Source organism: Leptodactylus fuscus, chromosome 5 (assembly GCF_031893055.1).
Source record: "Leptodactylus fuscus isolate aLepFus1 chromosome 5, aLepFus1.hap2, whole genome shotgun sequence".
NCBI classification, from domain to species: Eukaryota; Metazoa; Chordata; class Amphibia; order Anura; family Leptodactylidae; genus Leptodactylus; species Leptodactylus fuscus.
Window position 1 is genome coordinate 118,902,154 of NC_134269.1, and position 25,563 is coordinate 118,927,716.

A 25,563-nucleotide genomic window follows, 5' to 3' on the forward strand; every position below is an offset into this window, starting at 1 on the left:
TTGACAAGGAGTCGCTTATATTTAGCTAATTGCTTTTGTCGATGATCCGCTTGCTCCCGTGTCTCGGCTCTGCTATATCGCTGCATATGCGCAGCATGCATATGAAGAGCCTACTGAGCTGTACTAAATGTACTAAAGCGCTGCCTAAGCTTTGCTACATCTGGCCATTTAGCTTACAGGGGTGTTCTTATCTCAGTGGCAGAGCAAGTTCTGAGTTAGAACCACTGGAGGGGATGTTGCTGAAATTTAGCACAGTGCGCTCTGCCTGCTGTCTCGTCTCGGCTCTGCTACATCGCTGCATATGCGCAGCATACCCAGGTATATGGACAGCTTTCCATATGGAGAGCCTACTCAGCTGTGCTATAGCGGGCCTAAGTTCTGCTACATCCGGCAATGTGGATTACAGGAGTTTGGTTATGTGCGTGTCAGAGCTGCCATGTAGGTAACTTTTGCAGTTTTTGGAAATCGCAGCATGTCACGTATACCTACAGAAACACTTATAGTGTCCCTATAGGTATAATGGAAGCAGAAAGTCCTCAGAAGAAACCTCTGTGGAGTTTCTGCAAAAAGCACTGCAGGAAAAACTGATGTGTTGGTGCCGGGGATTTTCCTACAGCGCTTTTTTGCTGTGGGACGCTGTTTTAGGCCTTATCATTATAGTGTGATGTACTGATTATTGAGATGTTAAAGAGGACCTTTCACCTCCTGGACACATGCGGTTTTATACACCGCTAGAAAGCTGACAGTGTGCTGAATTCAGCGCACTATCGGCTTTCACATTCTGTGCTCCCAATGAAGAGCTATTAGTGCCGGTACTGTAGCTCTTCACTGTTAGAAGGGCATTTCTGACAGTCAGGGACGCCCTTCTTCACAGCAGCATCTATAGTGATGTACTGTGAGAGGAGGAGGAACGCCCCCTCCCCTCCTGATAGTACTTGTCCATAGACGAGTACTGGGGGGGATATAACTTCTCATTGTCATGGCTGGTCGGTAAGCAATGCCCCCTCTCACAGTACAGTACAATAGACACTGCTGTGAGGAAGGGCGTTCCTGACTGACTGTCAGAAATGCCCTTCTGACAGTGAAGAACCACAGTAACGGCACCGATAGCTCTTAACCAGGGGCACAGAACGTGAAAACTGATAGTGCGCTGAATTCAGTGCACTGTCGGCTTACTAGCAGTGTATTACACCGCATGTGCCCCAAATGGTGAAAGGTCCTCTTTAAGGATTAGGTGCAACAGCAAGATGCAGCTAAAAAAACATGGAAAAAAAAATTGCAGTGAATCTCAATGTATTTTTTCCACAGTGTTTTTCATTGAGCTTTTGTCCCCAGCAACCAGTTGTCCCCACCTGTGTCTTTTCCTTCTCATGGCCTCATATCTGGAAATCCTGTACCTAATTAGTCTCTTAGATCATATGAAGTGCAGGATTCCCAGCACGGAGGCGCCAGCACAAGACTAAATGGATAATGGCAGCGGACAACGGAGCAAGGTAAATGCGCTTTTTATTTATTTATTTATTTATTTTACACCTCCCTCCCAGCACATGGGTTGCTCCAATTCCTGGACAAATCTTTAAAGGATTTATCTTTGTAATATTCATGGTCTGTCCTTAGGATAGGCCATCAATATTACATCTGTGATGATACAACAGCCAGGACCTCTACAAATCAGCTCTTCCAGGACAGCGTGGCTACAAGTAATGGTAACATTTCTAGGAGCCACGCTGTTCACTTTCCATACAGTGTGTATAGCACTAGGTTTAGGTAGTGCATTGTTGCATATCGTATGGCGGCTGAGTAGCATGTCTCCCCACATGTTATTACCTTTAGCCGCCTTGTCTTGGTATCGCTGGTCTGCAGGGGTCCTGATGGTGGGCCCCTAGAAACAATTCCACTGGTGGGTCCTAGACACCCCAGTCTGACACTGATTGTGGAGGTAGCGATAGCCTTATGAGGCCATACAGAGACCCAGTGGTAGAGTGGAGGTTTTAGCAGCGTGAGGAGCCCATATAGTCACCCAGTGGTAGAGTGAGGAGGTAGCAGCAGTATGACTAGGCCACAGAGTGGCAAGTTGAAATAATGTGGAGGTAGCAACAGCCTTAGGAGGTCATGCAGTGACCCAGTGGCAGAGTGTAGAGGTGGCTTTAGCATGAGGAGGCCAAACAGTGACCTAGTGGCAGAGTGTGGAGATGGCAGTAGCGTGAAGAGGCCATAAAGTGACCCAGTGGCAGGTTGAGGAGGTGTCAGTAGCATGAGGAGGCCATACAGTCACCCAGTGGCAGAGTAAGGAGGTGGCAGCAGCTTGAGTAGACCACAGAGTGGCAAGTTGATATAATTTGGAGGTATTGACAGCCTTAGGAGGCTATACAGTGACAGAGTGAGGAGGTAATGTGATCAGCCACATTGTCATCCAATAATGTCTGCAGGTCAGTGATGTCCTCCTCAATGGTGTATAAGTCAGGAGCCTGACCACTTGCAACATCAGCTCCCACACAACTCTCCTCAACACTACTACTGGAGGAAGCAGTGGATGTCTCCTACAGATCTTAGCTGGGCACTAGCTGCTGACTGTCCAGTAGTATCCCATCCTACATCCTGTCTGACATTGTCCTTTGTTCACTTGAAGAAGAAACTTGTATGGTTTCGAAACGCGTTGTGTGAAAGGCTATTAATAAACGAATATAACAAGAATACAGCTGGTAAGCGCGGATCTATTTGTCCATTGGTAACTTCTATAGAAGGTTTTTCCTTGGATTGGTCTTTATTATTGCATTTAAAAAGATGTCAGTACAGATGAGTGTTGGTATGCATGATTGCTAGTTCACAGTTTTGTGTTTTTTTTTTTGCTGTAATGCATTGTAAAAGGCTTGCTGTGTTCCACCATGAACACACAGTTAGGATTAATGAACAGCAGCATACTTTGAAAACAATGGCTAATGAGCCCCTAAATTCTTTCCCCACTATTGAACGCCTTTAAAATGTGTTATGAACTGAGTGCAGGTATTAGTCGATGATAATTTACTGTTTTTACTGTAAAAGGCTTGCTGTGTTCCACCTTGTACACACAGGTATGAGTAATGAGCACCAGTATAGCAGCAGTGAGTGCCGCAATGTGTATTACATTACTTTATGTTAATGATGTTGCAACCACCACAACTTCTGCCTTGTTTTCCTCCCTATACTGTCAGTTCATTAGCAATCCTCTTTCCCTGTACTTCTGTTTTTTAACACTGTTCATAGCTCCTGCTGATGTTGTCCCTGCAGTAAGAGCGATGTGAAATAACTGTACCTAAAATGGTCGCTGGATTTTATAGGGCTGTGACATCACTGGGGCGGCTGGCTGCTGATTAGCTGCACAATTGGTATTATGGGTGATCCTGCGTTCCCAGAGTTCCCTGCCCCTTGTCCTAACATGTGCAGCGGCCATTTTATTAAAAAATGCGATTTGATGCATTGAAGCATGAAGAAGTCTGGATTCTAAATGAATCGAAGATTTCCTGAAATTCGGATCGAATTGCACTTATGCAGTATCGATTTGCTCATCCCAAACCATAGCATCAGAATGGGTAAGATGCTGGATTCTTTGTATTATACAGCTGAGTCCAGGAAGTAATGTCACAGGCATTATATGGTATATGGTTTTTAAGCACATACAATAAACTACACTGCAAAAGAGAATAACTATAACGTTCAAGCATACATTGGAGGAAATATGCTTTATTGGTAATTAGAGACAGCCAGAAAATCATTTCCTAAATATGGATTAAATGCAAGCTAATCATTAAATAGTGATTTTTTTTTTTTCACTAAAGTAAAATGAATATATATGATGTAACAAAGAAACAGCAATGCACACTACAATAATGAGTATATTAAATCTCAGTAGTATCATTTCTTATAGAACTACTTGTAGATTCATGTAATTTATGTATATATTTGAAGAATGATTATCCTTAAGTAAAACAAGCACTACACTTGCAAGCTGTTATATGGTTGTAGATATATAATCTGTTGCTCCCATCATGGCAAGTCATATTAATAGATCTTTTTTCGGTTGCTACGTCTTTGCAGCAGTGACAGTCACTCACTACTTTATGCTTTTCTTTGTCATATCTGAAAAATAAAGAAAGGCTAAGTTATGACTGTTTGCTAAGAAGCACATGTCAAGGAGATATGACAAATTACTCTAGTTGAAAACATTAGATACAGAGGACCCAACAACTCTCCTGATGGCTGTTTTGGTAAATATTTGTATTCTAGAACAGTGGTTCTCATTCTGTGATACCTGTACCTCAAATGATATGCTGCAAAATCTCAGGGGTACGTGCCATAACTGAGAACCAGAACTCTTGTGACTAAAAAGACATATTAAGCAAGTACTCATGTTCTGAGTGGGGCCTGAAGGGGCCAGTGCTACCAAAAACAACACACCATCTTCAAATACTTATGCTCATTAGCAACCAAGCAGAGTCAGACATCAGAAGAAATTGGGTTAGGATTAAGGAGGCTGGTCACCTCTACAAGTATGGGTAGTCTGTGCTGAGATTGTTTGCCTGCCAAAGGTACAGCCATAATCAAAAGGATTAGAATGGTGTAGTATGTGTGCCAGTTTTTTCCCACTTGAGATTGTGGCAGGATCTGTCACATGACTGACACCACAGTGTATATCGGGGGTTTTCACGTGGGGTATTTGGCTTGAAAAGAGTGAGAAACGCAGTTCAAGAACATATATGTTTGGAAATCTGCAGCCACTATGGAGGTAGAATAGGCAATCTGTTGGTGGCAAGTTATGGTGGTAACCCTTGGTCAAACAATACACAAACCGTAAATGCTAAATCACCTAAACTGTACATGTGTAGGATGATGAACTGATGAGCCTGGATTAGATATATGGGTTCTGGTGAGAAGAAGGGAGTAAATATGGAGGCATAAGGAATCCATACTAATGTTATTAGGAGAATGGTACATATTCCATATTACATCAAACTCTGTGTATCTCCTCTCTTTATCCTTTCCCTGCCCCTTTTAGCTGTTCTCTCTGGAATGCCTGCTCATTGTGCAACAAACCTGAATATATTATTGACTTATTCCTAACCTGCTAGCCCTCACAGAAACCTGGATCTAGTAGTCTGATAATGCCTCCCCTGTTATTCTAGACCTGATAACAGGTAGGCATATGTCTATCGCCACAGTGCACTTCTCAGGTCATTCCACAAATACCCTTACTCACCTTCCCTTTATTTGAGGTCCACGCTATAACACTTTTCCGCCTGCACTCTCTGCCATTACTTAATCTATCATACTCCTAACTTACTTAGCTTCTTAGCTTTCCCTTTAAGGACCACTTAGCTTCTTGGCTTCCTCTCTTTCTATCCTGTGAAATTCCTACTCTTATCAAAGGTAACTTTAACATCCCTATAATACTCCTGACTTCCCTGCTGCCACCCAATTTCTCTCACTATCCACTTCTTTTGGTCTTTCACAACTTTCATCCTCTCCCACACACAGAGATGGCAATACCCTTGATTTGGCATTCCTCAGACTCCTTACAGTTTCTAAATTTACTAACTCTTCTTTCCCCCTTTCTGACCATAACCTTCTGTCTTTTACCATCAGTACTTTATCTCCTTCATAAAACACATCAACCCATCATACATATATGTATACATCTATGTGCTATTTACATCCAGCACCTCTCAGACACTCCGCAGTTATCACTGTCCTCCATCTCTTTATTCTCCACTAGTCACTATAACAAAATGTTTAAAATTGCACTGGATGAGGCAGCTCTCCCCTCTACGCGAACCTTTCAAAAGAGTAGACAGCAAAGAGTATCAAAAGATGGTGTGAACAGGATGAAGAAGTTTCCAAGTTCCTCTCTTCTTCTTGTCCTACTACCTGCATTATTGATTCTTTCACCTCACACATTCTCCAGTGCCTGCCCCCGGCTGTCACTACTTATTTAACCCCTCTCTCTCTCCTGGAGTCTTCCCATCCTCTTTTAAACACGCTGTTATAACCCCACTACTGAAGAAACCCTCCCTTGACCAATCCCGTGCTGCAAACTACCGACCAGTCTCTAACCTCTGCTTCATCTCCAAAATCTTGGAATGCTTGGTTTAGTCTTGGTTAATCTGTTATCTTTCTGCTAATTTTTCTTCTTGACACTTTACAATCTGGCTTTCGCACTCTGCATTCTACTGAAACTGCTCTTATAAAAGTCTCCAGTGACTTCCTGTCAGCTAAATGCAATGGTGACTATTCTCTTATTATTTTTTTAACAATCCATTAGCATTGAACAACTTTCATCTGTTAGTGTTCCAAGTATCTGGAGCAGTTAAACGCTTGTTGTAAGCTGCATGGCTGTTCATGTGTTTGGGACAGTTGGCCATATCTGCTACAGTTTACTTCGAATGCGCGATAGCAGTCTAAAATCTAATAGGCCAGCTTATGGCTTCCAGGGGAACATCAAGCTGTACTAAGTTTAATCATGAGCATAAAACCACACCATATAAAAAAGGGGCTATATTAGCACAACCAAAAGAGGGTTCCAGCGTTTTATTCATAGTAGAGAAACATAATTTTAATCTATGAAAACTTACTTAGGTTTTGCTCCTTCACATTCTCCAGTGCATCTTGCCATAGTAACAGAAGATGAACATAATCTTATTAGTTTATCATAAGAATCTGTGTAACTAATATTTAGCTGCATTGGTGATGGCGATGGTTTACATGAGTTGTCACCTGAAAGAAACAAAGTAAGGCAACATGTGTTACCATTTACAATTAAGGAAATTTCAAAAGGTCTAGTTCTTTTAACAGCATTTAAGGTAGACAGGAGTCAGCACTTAGGTGGTTCAGTTTGAGTACGTTCATTGGTACAACATTTAGCTCTTACTTCTAAAATAACCCTGAATGTACAAACCTTTGAAAGTCTTTATAATGTAGTATTGCTCTACTACAGTAATGGCAAACCTATGACTTGCATGTCAAAGGTGACATATCAAGACATTTTGGGTGACACAAATTGCCTGAACTGCAGGAGTGCACTTTCTATGGCCTCAGGTGGCGCTTCCTAGAATACACTTAGGGCCGGCATATTTTTAAAATCAGCAGCTACTTAATGTGTTATTGCAATAAGCAGCTAGCGATATCTTTTACTCATCTATCCATGCTCCTGTCCTGGCTGCCATCTGCTGCCTTTCCTAGGTGGCATTCACACGGAGTAACGCGGCGCTGATTCTGGCACAATAACTTGCGTAAGAATAAGCGCTGCAAAACAGAATCCCATTGACTTCAATGGGTTCCGTTTAATGTGCGTAACACATTGAAATCAATGGTAGGCTTTTTCACCCATTGATTTCAATGTGTTACGCGCATTAAATGGAACCCATTGAAGTCAATGGGATTCTGATTTGTAGCACTGATTCTTACATGAGTTATCGTGCAAGAATCAGCGCTGCATTACTCCGTATCAATGCCCCCTTACTTCACGAGGTGGCAGTGGAGGTCTGGAGCGTGGACAGGTGAGTAAAAATATTGTTTGCTACTCATTCATAGGGGGAAAAAGGGGTTATATACTGTGGGAGGACTTTAAAAAAGAGGCCATAAATAGGGGGATCATATGCTGTGGGGAGGGGTAAAAAAAAAGTGAGTCATTTACAATGTGAGGGCCATTAAAAGGATCAGTTACTGGAGGGCATAAATAGGGTTCATATGTGTATGGGCCATAAAAAGATATGACATGGCACACAAATTAAGCTAGGTTTATTGTTTGTTTGTTTGTTTGTTTTTTTACAAATGTTGACACACCGAGCTCAAAAAGTTAGCAATCACTGCTCTACTACGGTTTATCTTAATAGTAATAAATAGCTAATGTTTGTACTTTCACACATAAAAACAAATAAAAGTAACAAAATATATGTAAAATAAACTTTAAAAAGACTAATACTTACATGAATAGCAGCATTTATTTTTATCATAAATTCTTCTCTCCTATAAACAAAAACAATACATAAAATAAGTAATGGATGAAACATAAGAGGAGCTTAAGTTGACATTTCAAACAAAAACGATGCACTTCTGTTCTATGTCAAATTAAAAATGATATTCAGCTGGTATAGATAAAAAAACAATATTGCCATTATTAGAGACTACATAGTCACTCATCTGTTGTAAATACTCTTCCAATTTATGTAGTGAACAAGTATAGGGAAGAAATAGAATCACTACAGAAAATTTGTTCAGGATCAATGGTATATTGTATCTGTCTTTGGTATGCTGTATCCTTGGTTTTTGTGGAAACACATAGGGGGAATTTTTTGAAAAATGGTGTTCTGTATACCAGCCGTAATACAGTTTCCCACTGGTACTGTCAGGCTGAGGTGCCAATGCCCCACCTCTTGGTCTCCACTTCTCCACCCACTTTGATAAAAAAATGGCAAGCAGTATTTCATAAAAAGGCCCTTGTACCTAAGATGCAGGATAGAGACGTATAACACCTTCCTTTACATTTCCCATTCCTATTGAATCCATTCCTTGCTAAAACTGAGCTAAAATGTGGATATAAAATGCTTTAAAAACACACTGTGTGGCTGAATAAACAATTTATTTATATTAGTTTTTATTATTCAGCGATATATATACAGCATAAAACAATGTATATTCAGCTCACCCCTTAATCATGAACACCTGATCCTGGGCCGCACGGATGTGGATGGACCTTGTTCCACTTGTAAAGCCAGCAAAAAGTAAAGAATATCCAGCGTCTCCAGAAGGTAAAAATTAACTTTTATTTCCGCATTAAAAAAATATAAGCATGACAGGTAAGTACACCCAGCGTACAGAGATTGTTTAAGCTTAAACAATCTCTGTACGCTGGGTGTACTTACCTGTCATGCTTATATTTTTTTAATGCGGAAATAAAAGTTAATTTTTACCTTCTGGAGACGCTGGATATTCTTTACTTTTTGCTGGCTATATATACAGCATGTATAATCTATACAATTCAGTAGAAATTGTATAGTTTTAAAACTAATAAAAAATTGTGTTGGAAAAATGCCTGTTGTGGTATCTAAAGAGAAAATTTTGAAAACATAAAACTTTATCTTGTCTTACCTTTGTGCAGGGCATCTGTTTTTTACATTTTTCAACTGTTGCTGAAAGGCCATTCTCTTCACAGGTGTAAACAACACATGGGTCATCTAGAGCTCTGAATTTTTCACCCAACTAAAATATTATAAAAACTTTTATATATTATAACATTTTTACACTTTAAAAAAAATTGTGTCCATTAGAGATTAGCAAATTGATTAGTTACAAATTGGGTTCAACCTGAATATTCCAAGTGGTTCAAAACTGAACAAATGCCAATGGTTAAATGTATTGTGCAGGAAAAATAGAGAAGAGACAAGCGTCTTGAATCAGTGCGACATTGTAGCACCACTTGATATCAGCTAATAGCCTCTTAACCAGTCAACAGTGGTAGGTAGACATCTTAGTTTCCATGAACATGACCATAATTTTGGGTCAGCAATTGCAAATAAAAGTGTGGACCTATGTATTTCTATGGGCCCATACACACATCCATAGACCAGTGTAGGGAATCATACAGAATGCATGATTGTGGATGAGATACTGAGGCAAAGCAGACAAGTATCTGTGCAGATTACTGATCAATATTTGTGGACTGCAAAACCACTACAGTTGTGTGCATGTAACCTTACAGTTCTGATGTCATATTCGGTATATAAAGTGCTTGAACACAAGGCATTGCTGTAACGGTGTAAGTATGGAAGGATATGTGATTCATTTCATATCTCACACCATACAGAACTCTTAGTTCTGAAAACCTAACATTTGCAAGCAATAGAGTTAGAGAATCTTAGAAATAGGAGAATGTAGTCAGATTGAATCAATTATAGGCAGAATGCTGATCTAAATCATAGATGTTAGGAGTGAAGGAAAATATCTGTGATGTTTGAGTCTGGCAGCAGCAATAAAGCAGTTTCATCTGTATACAGATTGTTTAAACACATATTTTACTCACATCCAGTCCGGTTAGTGAAAAATCTTATGTGAAGGATTTTTTTGGACAAGAGTTTCTTTTTATTACTAAATATAAAGAAACTGGTGTTCTAACAGCAAAATACTGATTCCGCCTGTGCTAATCTGTGTTGTTTAATTGTGTTTCAAGTTGCTCACCCAATATATAGTCTCCCAACTTTTTTTTTTTTTTTTTTTTTTTGGGGGGGGGGGGTACCCAATATACAAACAAACTGCTGTCAGCAAACAGCAAAAAAATAAAAATAAACAGATACAGGATAATAAACAGTAATATATTACAGAAGGAGACACACATAGGCTGAGAAAAATACTAGGAATCAATAGCAGCTAAGGAAAAAAAAAGAAAGAAAGAAGACTTTAGGATCATTTAGCTCTCTCTCTTCACTTGGTCTGATGTAAATTATGTAGTGGACCGATAGCGCTCCTTCTCACACTTGGGGTGAAGCAGTCGGTCACACATAGTGCTGCCAAGTGCCGTTTAGGTCGCATCCATATTATCATAATCAAGCAGTGTGCAGTTTAACCCCTTAACGCTCTCGTCAGTAATAGTACGTCCTCGCATGTACTACGTTAACGCTCAGGTCAGTAATATTACTGACCAGCTTCCCCTCACCCTCCTGCCTCCGTTTCACCAAAGTTGTGATGGCTGCTGTTCCCTACAGCAGACCATCATAGGCAAGTAAAAAAAGACAAATGGTGGAGGTCTCACATTAGCGATCGCCGCTATTAGTCACTGACTGATAAAATACTAATGGCGGCGATCGCCGAAGTTGGATCGTTGCTATTTTGTTTCATTATGCTGTAAGAAAGTGACAGGAAAAGTCCTGGAAGGACGATATATCTCCCCCAGAGTCCTCTCATATGTGTGGTGAGTGAGGGCTTCAATAGCTATAGCAAGGCATCTAGCAGGTTAACCTCTTCTCATCCTACTGCAGGAAGGAGCTTGCGTGTACAGGTGGGAACAGTTAGGCCTAATCACAGGCCTATAAAGCCTCTCCAGACTTCTGTCCTGGGAAGTTCCTGGGGGAGAGTGGTGGAGCCAGGTCCTGTCCTTCAAACCTGTTATCTGGTGAGACCAGTGGGTGCTCCACAAACTTCTATTTTGTTGATTTTCTTTTCTCTGTGTGGTTGAAGCAAGCCACACGTATAGACAGAGTGCATCTGTATAGTTAGTCGCCTAGCCGGGCAGGTATTTGTGTTTCTGTTTTTGCCTGAAGTAAAGGCCTGTTTTTGTTTGCCAACACCTTTTTTGCAAAATAAGCACACAGGGCTAAAACCCTGTTTAAACTGATTTTGGTGTCTGTCTCTGACTGTCTGGGTCCGCTGCTGCTACTGCTGAGCCTACCTCCCCCACATTGCGTACAAGCTGGGATGGCCTTCTGTCTGAGACAGCAGACCATCCCAGCTAACTGCCAGGTGACAAATAGCAGTGGTCCCACTTCGGCGATCGCCGCCATGAGTCACGTGGGTAATGGCGGCGACCGCGGAAGTGCGACCTCTGCCATGTGAGTCTCGTTGCTGCAAATAAATAAAATTCCTGCTGTGATAGCTGCTGTAAGGGACAGCAGTCATCACAGCATGCAAGATGAGGCCCCAGTATGAGACGCCAGCATGAGGCATGAGAAAAGTGGCGGCGGTCGCCTGTTAGGATCATGAACATATTGGCGATCGCTGCCATTGCAGACATCTGAACAATGTCTGAAATGGCAGCGATCGCCAATATGCAAACGCTCTGCATGTTTATCCTGCTGTGAATCAACACCATTGCATATGTGAACAATATGCTGCTGCTTGCATCTATCCAGATGTGCATTGGCGCCCATGCTGTGATTGGCTACTGTAGTAGTAGTCCTGCCTCCTGATCGCCACTATTGGTTAGTCACTGACTACTGACCAATAGGAGTGATCAGTGATGTCCCAGAACTGCTACTACATCTTGCACCCTCCTCCATCTTCTCTGTTGGGTTTAGTCAGTCGTTGAGAGAGGTTGCTGTGCTGTGCTATTTTGAGATATATTCAAAACTCTGTTCCTGTGTGTTTGTGCCCACTTCTGTGTTCCATCTGGATTTCTCCCTCTGCCCACTTCCTTATTGCACCACCTGATTTACCCCCTCTGCCCACCTCCTTATTGCACCACCTGAATTTCCCCGTCCGTCCACCTCCTTACCTGTGTCCCATTTTTGTCTTTGTCCTTGTTTTTTTGAGGGGTTTTGTGTTTTTTTTTTTTTTTTTTTTTTTTTTATAATAATAGTAGATTAGTGTTAGGAACCCGTCACCTTAGTTTTAGTAATAGGGATTAGTTCAGTGTTAGTTAGGTGCGTTTACCGTCTGTCTACCCCCTGCGTTCTGTCTGTCTTTTTTTTTTTTTTATTATAGTCAGTGTCAGGGAATTTGCAAAAAATTTAGTTAGGTTTAGCATCAGGGAATAAATAAAATTAGGTGTAGTGTAGTTTAGGGAATCCGTAGTGTAGGGAAGTCCAAACTTCATTTATATACTGATTTTTGGGGGTATATTATTTTTTTCTTTATACAGTTTTTACTGTATATACAGTTTACTGTGAACACACCAATATACTGTATACTGTGAACACACAAATATAATAAACTGTGAACACACATTACGTACAAAAATGTCCCAACGCTCCTTTACTGCTGAAGAGGCGTATCAATTTCTCGCCCTCTGAAAGCGAATCTTCTGATGGTGCCACACTGTTTTATTTATCATCATCCTCATCAAGTCATGATGATGATGAGGGACCCTCAAGAAGACGCCCTAGACCCACTGCACTTGAGACCCCAGAAAGGAGTGACAGCACTATACAAAGCCCAGAGGAAAGTTGCCCCATTTTGGACTTCGGTTCCTGAGAACTATGTTCCCCAGATCCCCGAGTACGCAGGCACCCCAGGGATTAAATTTGACACGGCAGGGTTCAGAGAATTTGATTTCTTTAATTTTTTTTTTTTTTCCTCTGAGGACCTCATAGAGCTCATGGTGGTGCAGACGAATTTGTACGCCGAACAGTACAAAACCAAAAACCCTGGTGCATTTCTTTCGCAACCCCACAGGTGGACCCCTGTAACAGTAAATGAAATGTACATATTCTGGGGACTCTTGTTAAACATGGGGCTTGTAAAAAAAAAAAAAAGAAAAAAAAAAAAAAAGCCATCCCTTAGAGACTACTGGAGCATGGACATATTATACTATACCCCATTATATTGCACTAGAATGTCCAGGATGCGCTATGAGGCTATACTTCGATTCCTGCACTATGCAGACAATGAACAGTGCCCACCTCCTGATGACCCCAGTTTTGATCGCTTATATAAATTGAGACCCATAGTAGACCATTTCAGTGCCCGGTTTGTCCAAGCATACACCCCAGAGAAGTATATTTCTATTGATGAATCGCTGGTACATTTTAAAGGGAGGCTTAAATTCCGCCAATATCTGCCAAGCAAGAGGGCAAGGTATGGCGTGAAGATGTATAAGCTGTGCGAGAATGCATCAGGATATACCTACAGATTTAGGATATACCAAGGGAAGGACACCAAAATTGATCCTCCAGAATGCCCCTCCTTCCTGAGAGTTAGTGCCAAAATTGTGTGGGATTTGCTACACCCACTGCTGGACCAGGGTTACCACCTCTACCTGGATAATTTTTATACCAGCGTGGCACTCTTCAATAGCCTCGCCTCCAGAAATACTGCAGCATGCGGCACCGTCCGAAAAAATCATAGAGGCCTCCCTAAGACCCTGCTTGGGCAAACGCTCAGAAGGGGTGAGAGCAGGGCTCAATGTACCAGCAATGTATTGTGTGTCAAGTACAAGGACAAGAGAGAAGTCCTTGTATTGACAACAATACATGGCCACACCAGCACCCATGTACCAGTACGAGGTACCAGTACAGAGACTCCCAAACTAGATTGCATCCTGGACTACAATAGGTACATGGGAGGGGTAGACTTGTCAGATCAAGTCCTGAAGCCCTACAGTGCCATGCGCAAATCAAGGGTGTGGTATAAAAAACTGGCTGTGCACATTGTACAGATGGCAATATACAATGCGTAGGTGCTATTTCGATGTGGCAGGCCAGAGGGGAACTTTCCTGGATTTTCAAGAGGTGGTTATCAAGAACCTCCTGTTTAGAGACCAGGAAGGGACGGTACCCAGTACATCTGGAAGCGAGGCCCCACGCATAGTTCCAGGACAACACTTTCCAGGAGAAGTTCCTCAAACTTCCAAGAAGGGAAAGAATCAAAAGAGGTGCCGAGTCTGTGCAAAGAGGGGGATAAGGAAGGACACTATATACCAGTGTGATACGTGTCCTGAAAAACCAGGGCTCTGTATGAAAGAATATTTTCGCATTTATCATACATCCCTTGATATTTAATTTTACCCTGATGCACTCTGCACAGCTCATCCCCTTGCCACATGCTGCCTCTTTCCCTTGTGTGCCCAGGTATCACATAGCAGCCATGGGGGATTGCCATTTCCAGGAAAATCTATGGTAATAAAAGCTGGGCATAATATATCAGGCACTGAAATGGCATTTATGATGGCCTCATAGAGTGTCTCCAATGTGGAGGTCAGTCGGATTCCCAAATATTTAATGACAGACGGAGCCCAGATGAACAGAGTTTGTGCCTGGAGGTTCTCAACCCTGGATCTAGGCAAGGTGACATTCAGGACTTCCGATTTTGATAAGTTCGCTTTATATCGTGATGACAAGCCAAAGTCAGTGAGATGAGCGACAATAGCTGGCAAGCCTTCCTCCAGGTCTGAGACTGCAAACAAAATGTCATCTGCAAACGCCAGCGCATGCAATTCAGAAGTACCATCTGACATACCCCAAACCCTGGGGTCCTGGCGAACTGCATGAAATAGCATCTCCAGCACCAAGATGAATAGGGAGGGAGAGAGGGGACAGCCCTGTCTGGTGCTATTGGATATATTAAAACTGCTGGTAAGTATGCTGTTCACTCTTATCGAGGCCGAGGGTCGGTTATATATAGAAAAAATAGCTGCCACCAACTGTGGAGGAAGGCCAAATTTCGTGAGAACCTGTCTCATAAAAGTCCAATCAACACGGTTGAATGCTTTCTCTGCATTGACCCAAGGAGAACCAGAGACTGTTTAAAGGAATTTGCCATTTGGATGATGGGTAACGGTTTAGACATATTATTGCATCCCTCTTTACTTTGTACAAAACAGGACTGCTCATCACATATAAGAGCTGGTATAAACGGTTGAAGGCGCCTGGCTAAAACTTTTGCCAAAATCTTAATGTCCACATTTAGTAGGGAGATGGGTCTGTAGCTTCCGCAATCTGCAGGATCCTTCCCATCTTTGTGTATCAATATGATGTGAGCCTGTTGAGCTTGTGGAGGCAAGACAGTACCTTCCAGGAGAACACTGCACCAAGTCACCAAATGCAGCAATAACGTAGGCTGTTGTTTTTTGTAGTATCGAAGGGGTAGGCCGTCTGGCCCCGGGCTCTTACCCACTGCAAAGCTGCCTATGACATCTGACAGTTCTGCTGATGTTACAGGAACAAGTAAAGAAGATACAGCGTCTTTAGAGATTGAAGGCAGTTTCAAAAGAGGATAAGACATTACGGATACAGAGCAACATTTCTTCCTCAGTGAGAGATCCCTGTTCATCTGCTAAATTATATAATTTGGAGTAGAAATGCACAAACTCTCTGGCAATTTCCTCCGTTGAAGTAACTTGAGATCCCGAAGGAGTTTTGATGAGAGAAATAAATTGCTTTTTGCTTTCCTTCCTTAGCAAATTGGTCATTATCTTACTGCCCTTGTCCCCATGAGCATATAGTAAGTTTTGATAGTGAAGATGATGTTTGGCTACTTGGGCATTGAGGTGATCTTTTAGGCGGTTCTGTAAGTGCAATAAGTCTTTCTGTGATGAGTCAACTAGGGAAAGTTTGTGCAGTCTCTCAAGTTTAGCATTACTCGTGAGTATGTCATCAAGGTCCTTCTGTCTCTTCTTTTTGGCCTTGGAAGCAAGTGAAATCAAAAATCCTCTGGCATATGCCTTATGCGTTTCCCATACAATAGGGGGGGCTGCTGTCCTGAGTTGTGTTTATCTGAAAAAATTCCGACAAGAGTTCCTCAAGGTACTGCACATTGGTTTCAGAGTCCAGAAGGGTCTCGTTGAGACACCAAGTCCAATGAGGTTAAGGGATTTGAGTCAGTAATGTGGTAGCGGTAACTGGGGCATGGTCTGAGATAAAGCAGTGCATATTTCCAACATGTTTATCTCTAACATGTTTTGTAACTCCAGGTTGCATACTTGAGCTATGATATTGGCATTTTCGATTTTATAGAAGCAACACATTCTAAAACTTGAGACATAATTACCTACTGAAAAAAAAATCATATGTAGTACATACAATGTTCACATCAAAAAGATCCACTTGGAAACTGATATTTTGGCAGTCATGCTTGTAGCCACGCCTGCTTTGGTAAGTGACCAGATGGTCACTTAGAGTTCTCCCTTATCTGAATACAATGTTAGGGTGCTCACCAATAAATAGTTTTGTCATTATCTGCTTTAAGGATGTCTAAAAATTGCATCAAAATCTGATGTATTTCTTGATGTTTCACATACGCACCAATTACTTTTGTAACTTGGTTCTCCTCCATTTTGTTTTCTTGCTTATTCAGGCTGGGGCCCCATATGTCATAAACACTGTGGTTTGGCCGTGATGGAAACACTTTTTTACAGTCACTGCAAGGTGGATGGGAATCTTGCAAATCTCATCCACACATTACAGAAAAATATGTGCAGCGGAAATGCTACGATGACCAGGTGCAGTTTTGGAAATTGCAGCATGTCAATTATGCCACAAAAATGCTGGCGGTTTCCCTATAGGTATAATTGAAGCAAAAAGTCTGTCTTTCTGTTAAAGCGCTGTGAGAAAAAACAGGATTAGTTTCTGCTGCGCTTTTTCCTATAACACTTTTTTTGCTGTGACCCACTAGGTGGATTCTTAGCCTAAAGGGGTTTTCCCATTTGCGCCTCTCAGCAGCTTTGCCTTCTTCTCACTTCCAGTATTCTTCAGCAAGCTGGAGCTTTGAGTTTGTGGCGAACAGGACACTAGATATAGATATTGCTGTTACTATGAGAGATTATTTATTATGACTAAATATTTAATATAAATGTAGATCAAATAATATACACAGTAAATTTATATTACATTAAACAGGTTTGAATAGAAGAATTATACAGACAATGGAGTTGCAGTAAACTCCATGATATCTGTGTGTTTACATAGAGAGGCAGCCTGAGATTTATCAACAAACTGAAATTAGCTGACCTGCTATCACAGGAGAGGACAGGGACCAAGGAAACACTGTGTCAACACTGGGAGGAATAATTTCACATAACAGGCAAATGAACCAGCATTGCTAAAGCAATATATTTAGGAAAATTCTTCAATTTGCATACAGTAAAAGTATAGATAAATAAGTGACAGATTAAGGGATAGAGCCTTTTGTTGAATTGCATTCATTAGAACTGATGATTTTCTTTGGCTCCCTCCAAAATATCCCTCAATTCTTTTAAATATTGCAGTAGGTTTTCTGGGGAGAATCTAATAACAGTTTTTGTCCAAAAGAATCTCAAGGCACATGTCTCTATATTTTTTATTTCTCCATTACAGCAATAACCCCCTTTGTCAGATGGGTTAATAACAAGGAGGTGATAATTTCTTGGAATATTCAGTGCATGGGTCTCTGCTCTCATTAAAGGGGTATTCCCACGTTGTATACTCACCAGTCTTCACTGCTGTAAAATCTTCTTTCTTCCTGGTTTCTTGCATCATTTGGTGGGCGGGGTTTCATGCAATCTGTCATTTAGCTCCACCCCCAAATTAGCGTGTAGCTCTGCCCACCGCATAGCGTGATCCTATGGGGCAGCTGAAGGGCCTGTGATGTCATCAAAGGTCCTCAAAAAACACTATATGCACAATATTGGACTATGAAGTACAGGCAGGAGCAACTCCATTCTGTGTTACATACAGAGACTGCCTGTCTCTGCCATAATGAACACAATTGAATTAGCTAGCCTGATAACTGGGAGAACAGAAGACATTCAGAAATGAAAGCAGCTCCCCTCCTCTATCTGAGAGCAGGGAGCTAGGTCACGTGGTGTAGACACAGGAGTAGCTAGATACACAGGCTCGCTCCCGTGCACTTAACCCCTCCTCCCTCCCCCCTGAGAGCAGGCAGATACATCACTTGACTTTTCAGCAGATAAGTCGAGGGCTGTGTCAACAATGAATTGAATAAAGTGATATAGTGGACAAACAAAGGAGTTTTGCTGAAGCAATGTATTTAGGAGAAGTCTTACATTCACATTAACAAGCAGTATAGATAGGATCCTTGTGATGGGACAACCCCTTTAAGTTTCCCTTAAAACCTAGTTTGTGTTCCTGTTCTTTCAGTCTATCAGTCAGCAGTGGTGGTAAGTTCAATGAAGGGACCCTCCTCTACAAGTCTTTGTGCAGTCTCTGATAGATACTCCAATGCAAGTAGGCTAAGGAAGATCACATTCTTCAAGGCCCACCACAAGGTATTACTTATACTTTCTCCATTTTATTTTGCAAGTAAACAAATGACTATCCATAGTGCAGAAAAATAAATTATATTTGACTGAAGGTACAAATAATAAACCTTTCGCAAGAAGATTCATTTCAACATATGAAATCAGTGTTTGGATGGTGCCCAACCTCCGCTCCCCCATGTCTCTGTGCTATCTTATACATTTCTCTTGTGGCAGGTAGTGTGAGACAGATGGGGTCTGATCTAACCTGACCCACTACTTCCTCAACCTTTACCTCTTGCTCTTTATGAGGCTTTGGTTCTCAAATATCTTTATTGGATCTGATTACTGCTTTTTTTTTAGGATCTGGACCCTCACACTCTGATGAGAGATATGTCTGTACCTAACGGACCCACAGTTGTAGTCGACTTTTAGTCTACGCAAATTTTCAATGTTTCCTAGATTTTCAGCGCATTAGGTACTATTTTGTTGTGTATAAGACAATTTAATCTTTTTTTTTATTTAATCGTTTTGTGGAGGTTAACAAAAACAGCAATTCTGGCATTTTCTAAAGTTTTTAATGACATAAATTTAGGATAATAAAATCATAAATATGATAATTCTATAGTTTGGGACAGTATGTATGTGCTGATACTAATTGTGTACAGACTTTTATTTTTTTATTTTTTTTCCAGTTTAACAAATATTTGGGATTTTTTTAAACTTAAATAAAACTTTATTGCATGTTTCTATTATTTAGGCTTCATGCACACAACTAAATATGCTGGTGGAGGGGGAATCTGTTTTTTCAAAGGAATGTACTCAGATGAGATCTGAATGTAATCCTAATGACTTCTGTCTTCTGTTGACTTCAGTGCAGGGATACCATTCCAATTCTTATTCATGGAGTGGGATAGGACCTGTACCGTAAATATCAGAACAGAGCATTGGAACCCCCCCCCCCCCCAGAAGTTCAGAAGAGCCACAGGTGCATTCAAAGCGATCCACAACCTGTCCCCTCCATATATCTCTAAACTAATCTCCCACTACCTGCCCACACGTAACCTCAGAGCCTCCAATGACCTCCTACTCCGCTCTGCTCTCATCCGCTCCTCACACAACCACCTCCAAGATTTCTCCCGTGCATCTCCCATACTCTGGAACTCCTTACCAAGACACAAAAGACTGACCCCCACAATCACAGGCTTCAAGAAGGCCCTGAAGACTCATCTATTCAGGAAGGCCTACAACCTCCAATAACACTATCACCGCACCACCATCTGAACTGTCTCCCCCTCTCCTTCTATCTCTACCCCCTTCCCCCATAGATTGTAAGCCCTCGTGGGCAGGGCCCTCTACCCCACTGTGCCAGTCGGTCACTGTTAGTATTATATCTACCTGTTTATTTTGTGTATTGTATGTAAAGCACCATGGAATTAATGGTGCTATATAAATAAACAATAATAATAATGAGGCCTTATTTGTTGAAATTAGTAGAAATGACCTAATAGGCATGTTCACAAAGTAGTCCTGAGAGCCTTCATTTGCCCATATGCAACCATGATACCTTGTAAATCCATCACCATTCTGCAGTCAAGTTCATTGGTGTGCAGATGGGTGACAAAGGGAGGCTATTCCCTGTAAAACCACTAAGGGTCCATTCACAGAGAGGAAGATGGCATTTATTTGGCGCTGAATTTTCAGCGCTGAAAAAAAAAAGCCTTCTATTGACTTCAATGGGTGCTTATAGCTTTTTTTCCACTAGTGCAATTTTCCACTACTGGAAAATTCCACTAGTGGGAAAAAAAAAGCTAGTAGAACCCATTGAAATCAATGAGAGGCTTTTTTCAGCCCTGAAAATTCAGCGCCAAATAAAGCGCTATTTTCCTCCGTGTGAATTGAACCTTAGAGTAACACTACAAATAGAGTAGATTTACAGTAACAAATGACCCCAGAATCTAAGGGATTAAAGAGCTGGCTCTGACGTTTTCTATATTCTTTGAGACTAGAGTGGCAGTCATTACATAGCTGAGCACCAGCTTCACAAAAGGTACATTGCAGGGTTGTACACTGTAAATAGATGTATTGGCTGTCACCAAGGGAAAATTGTAGTAAGCAGAGTAAAATATAGACATTAATATAAGATAATAAGAGAGATGGAAATGCTTTGGTTTCTATTGGCTGTTTAGAAAAGCATAGTAAGTGGAATGAAGGTGATATATATTTTTGCTTACCTGGTAAGATTTTCCTTCATATTCACATGTTATTGGTTCTGTTAAAAATACATTAGCTATTAGGGTGTTATTGTAATAATTTAAGCCATTATTTAAGAGTAAGTGTTTTGTTGTTGGTTGTTATTGTGTTGAGGGTGTTTGGTGAACATTTTTGCATTATCTTCAGTGGTGTAAGTACCGCTGTAGCAGCAGAGGCAGCTGCCACAGGGGCCGGGACATTAGGGGCCCGGTGACAGCTGCTACCACTGCTATCATTATACTCGGGGGTCTTTTTGGACCACCGAGTATAATGATCGGCGGCCTGGGAGAGGTAAGAAACATGAAAAACACTGTTACTTACCTCTCCACGATCCGGGCAGGCTTCGACCTAGTCGTCATGTGACGTCTGACGTCATTCAAGATGGACTACTTCGGAGGCTGACAGCGTAGGAGACGGGAGATAGGTGAGCAACAGAGTTTTTTTTATGTTTTTCTCCCCCCCTGGGTCTCCGACGCCACTGTTTATCTTTAAATAACCTACAAGAGTGATTCTCAGTTTTCATGTGCTACCAAGATCTTAGCTCTAGCTATAAAACAACCCCTGAGATATTAAAAATTAAAAACACAGAAGGGAATACGATTTTTGGATACTGCATGAACTGCTGCTTATAATGCTTAGCAGAGACAATAAGGCACCACTTTTAGGCTAATGCACAACGTAGCGTCAATGCATCGCAGTTCTTCCCGCAGAGCTTTAGGTTGAAAGTTCACAGAACGTTCCTCTGTGGACTTTCGGTTTCAATGGGGAAATCGGTGTTTCTGTAGATATAATTGACATGCTGCGATTTCCAAAACTGTGCCATTTTTGGAAATTGATATGTGTCCGTACCGCCGTTTTTACTGCAAAATGTCCAAGGGATTTGCTAGAATCCCATCCAGTTTGCTCTGACTGTAAAATGCCACAATTTTTCTTGCGGCGTTTACGCCATGTGGGGCCCTGGCCTTAAAGTGGTATAAAATCAAAGATACAGCCATTTGAAGTGACCATCCCCCGTTTGGTAAATGCTACTGGCAAAACAAATGGATATGGATTTTCTCTGGCAACAGCTCAGTGAGAGAATTGCTAGGGAGAATTTTATTTTGCTTTCTAATAAAAGGAAGTTAGATTTAATTAACTATTAGGGTTGAGCCGATCTTGACTTTTCAGGATCGATTTTTAAAATCCGATTTCCGATCATTTTTCATTCAAACCCGATCTCGATCCCAATTCCGATCCCAATGCAAGTCAATGGGATTTTTTTTTATTAATCGGAGATCGGATTTTAAAAGCAATCCTATTCACTATACAGCATGGAATCTAAGAATTGTTAGAATCCACGCTTTGTAGTGAATCACTAAAGTAGCCAGAGGATTTTTTTTTTTTAATCCTCTGGCTACTTAGTCCCCCCTGGTGTCCACTTACCTCCAGAGATGGCTAGTCCGGTGCCTTCCTTCTTCCTTGCCTCGCTGCCGCTCCACGCTGCTCTTCTCCCTTTGCTGCCCCCTCCCTGCCAGGTTAGGAGTGTGGGTGGGTTAGGAGAGTGTGGGCGGGTACTGGGAGGGGAGACGTCACGTCTCTCCGCCCTGTACCCGCCACACTCTCCTATGCCACAAGCCCCGCCTACCTAGCACTTTAAACACTAACCTGGGAGGCGGGGAAGCGAGGCAAGAAGGAGGGCAACGGAGCAGCCATCTCTAGAGGTAAGTAGCTGCTAGAGATATTTAGTTTAGCCTCCCATTCGAATGAATGGAGGCAGCCGGCGCACAGGGGGTTAAGGCTGTGTGCCGGCTGCTTCCATTCATTCCTATGGAACTGCAGCGGAGCCTTCACACTGAGTATACAGCGTATACTCAGTGTGAAGGCTAAGCAAAGCATTGTGGGAAAAGATCACCGATCTCGATCCCACGTAAAAAGATCGTGTTCGGAATTCCGATCGCGATTGTGAAATTTTCTCGATCGCCGATCGGAATCCGACCTTTTCCGAACACGATCGCTCAACCCTATTAACTATATTAGAAAAATTTTCACCAAACAACCTCTACACAAAAAACAGTATTTACCCTGTAAAGTGATAAGCAAAAAACATGATCTCATCTATCAAATAAGGACTGTGCAAATAATTAAAAAAAAAAAAAATCATATTTATAGAAGTACTATTTGAAAAAATACTTTGGTGGCTCATAGTCTGAATCAATGAATTATAAAATAATAGAGTGAAGCGATTGAGCATCATATTGTGTAAAGTGTAAACTTAAGTGTAACTCCTGTAAAAACTTAAAGGGAACCCTTTATCTAAAAAACCTGCATGTCCTTATGGTTCTGAGGTTTAGGGCCCCAAACCTGGTCACTATGTCATGTCATTCCAGTGTTTTTAAAGTTAATCTGCTGTACTCATTTTCAGTGGATTTCTGTGAATCTTTTAATCCAAGGAGCAAGGGGTACTGTACTTGGCTCGAAAGGCACACTGAACTGTCAAAGTGGCTGCTAGAGACAAGTGTATGTCTAGTTAAAAGTCCACAAACTTTATGACAGGCTCCCTTTAAAGATGTTTTCCAGACAGAAAATGAATTATCAAAAAAATTCATTTTCTGCCTGTTAGTGCTTTTAATACGTTAATAAGTGCACCTAAATATCTTCAGCAGTGTTTTGAACAATATCTGGGTTCCCTGGGAGATCCTGGCATCCTCTGCATTTATTTTCATCTGCATCTTCCTGTTGTGTGCCTTTGCTACAACTCCCATGATTCTTTGGTCTGCACTCACAGCTGATTAGCTCCCATTCACTTGCTTCTCATCCCCCTTACTTTCTCACTTGTTCCCCCTTCCTTTCACACTTGCTCACCCTCCTTTTCTCACTTGCCTCTTCGCCTCCTCCTTTTCTCACTCACTCCCCCTCCCTGTTTCCATGCTGGCCTCCCACTGTACTGAGCATGAGGAAGATGAGGTGTTGGTTGGCTGCATCTGGCTGGATGCTGGATTGGAAAGAAGGCCAGGTAAGTAGAATTTGGTGGTTGGGAACCAAATAATAAAGCGGTCAGAACTCTCTCTGCTGACATTGCAGGTCAGAAATGTATTTACAGATTCATGGACAGATTTTCATAATGTATAAAGCTGTATCCCTGATTATGCTTTTGTAAACAGGGGTACAGTTATAGAGTACAACAGCTGGAGTTGAACACTGGTTGTTATGTCTAACAACCATAGACTTCTCTCTCACGTAATTATTTAATTGTAGTTGGCTCATAGAAGATGGAGGGTCATGTTACTCATTTTGCAATGACCTTGGAGCTTGGGGTCTGTCTCTTAGGGTTATGTATATTCTAAAATAATATGAAAGCTCTCAATACACAACTGACTATTTTTGTCCAGTCTGATGAGCAGGCAATAATCACAGATGCTTAAGAATTAAGCATTTACTGACAACAGAATTTTTATTGATCAAAAGAAAATGTAAGTAATTGGTTTTGATGGTAAGAAATTATCACCAGAATAGCTGTTGGTACAACAGCTTCAGACAGATTTAACCCTGAAAAATAATCAAACATGCATTGCATGAATTATATTAACTTAAAAAAAAAGACTTACCACAATGTCCACAACAATTTTCCTTAGTGTGGTTTAATGGATCTGCCAAAACTCTTCTTGTATTATCAGGACACATAAGATCGTTTGCACAATCACGATGTTTACATGTCATTTTTGCTGTGATTCCATCACAAGTGCATACATAGCAGCCTAATTCCCAAGTATCGCCAGGCTGTAGAAATAACACAATGAGGCATTTTGTACCCCAGTCTTAACAAAGGTCATGACAGATGCAAAGTGCACTAGAATTAGCAAAAGACTTGCACTAGTTAAAAATATAAATATGTTGGGCTGAGGCGTCCCTAGCCCACCCTGTGCTTCTCTCTGTCTTGGCCTATCCCATCCTATGCTGCTGTCTATTCTTCCCTACCACAACCTGTGCTGGTCTCTGTCCTGCCCTACCCCGCCTTGTGCTGCTCTCTGTCCTGCCCTACCCCGCCCTATGCTGCTCTCTGTACTGCCCTACCTCCCTGTGCTGCTCTCTGTCCTGCCCAACCCTGCCCTGTCCTGCCCTACCCCACCCTGTGCTGCTCTCTGTCCTGCCCTACCCCACCCTATGATGCTCTCTGTCCTGCCCTACCCCCCTGTGCTGCTCTCTGTCCTGCCCTACCCTGTCCTGTCCTGTCCTACCCTGCCCTGTGCTGCTCTCTGTCCTGTCCTGCCCTGTCCTCATTCGTTGAAAGTAGCTAGCAAGAATAGGGGACAGACAGTGGCACATCTTTGGCACATAAAAAGGCCTTGCGCCAAAAATGAGCCACATTATCACATATCTACACCAGGAAACTGGTGTAGATGCATTTATAAGTTCCCTCACTGACTTAAAATCTAGCTATGCAGAAGGTTTCTATGCACAGTGTTTTAGACTTACCGGAACTACGCCTCCTGTAGGTTTGCAGCAAGCTGCAGAAACAGTAAATGTGGTTAGTTAGCAATGCAATAAAGTATTAGACAAAGTATTAATTTCTACTTCTGTTCATCAATAAAACTGGATGTTCTGGTTTACTAGCATAGTAACCATGTGCGACCACTCATCACTGCAATAGAAAATTGTGAACTGCATGTTTTTTTTTAAATGGCATAGTACACACGTGCTAC

At 41.6% G+C, this 25,563-nt stretch overlaps 1 protein-coding gene across 1 annotated transcript; it reads right to left on the reverse strand.

Annotated features, from left to right (window-relative positions):
* Positions 1-3,956: 3,956 nt before the first annotated feature.
* LOC142203014 (integumentary mucin B.1-like) lies at positions 3,957-24,593 on the reverse strand. Its single transcript, XM_075273436.1, has 6 exons — positions 24,469-24,593; positions 20,866-20,903; positions 9,121-9,231; positions 7,959-7,998; positions 6,606-6,747; positions 3,957-4,116 (listed from the first exon to the last, which is right to left on the reverse strand). Exons 1-6 carry the CDS (start codon positions 24,578-24,580, stop codon positions 3,957-3,959), a joined length of 603 nt encoding a protein of 200 aa, XP_075129537.1. The 5' UTR covers positions 24,581-24,593.
* Positions 24,594-25,563: the final 970 nt, after the last annotated feature.

Excerpts from the sequence above, each read along its gene's own strand:
- LOC142203014 (XM_075273436.1), bottom strand. The coding sequence starts at position 24,580 with ATGACATGTAAACATCGTGATTGTGCAAACGATCTTATGTGTCCTGAT. Across the intron at positions 20,904-24,468 it reads AAATTGTTGTGGACATTGTG|AACCAATAACATGTGAATAT; the intron begins GTAAGTCTTTTT and ends TATTTTTAACAG. Across the intron at positions 6,748-7,958 it reads AAATAAATGCTGCTATTCAT|GTGACAACTCATGTAAACCA; the intron begins GTAAGTATTAGT and ends TGTTTCTTTCAG.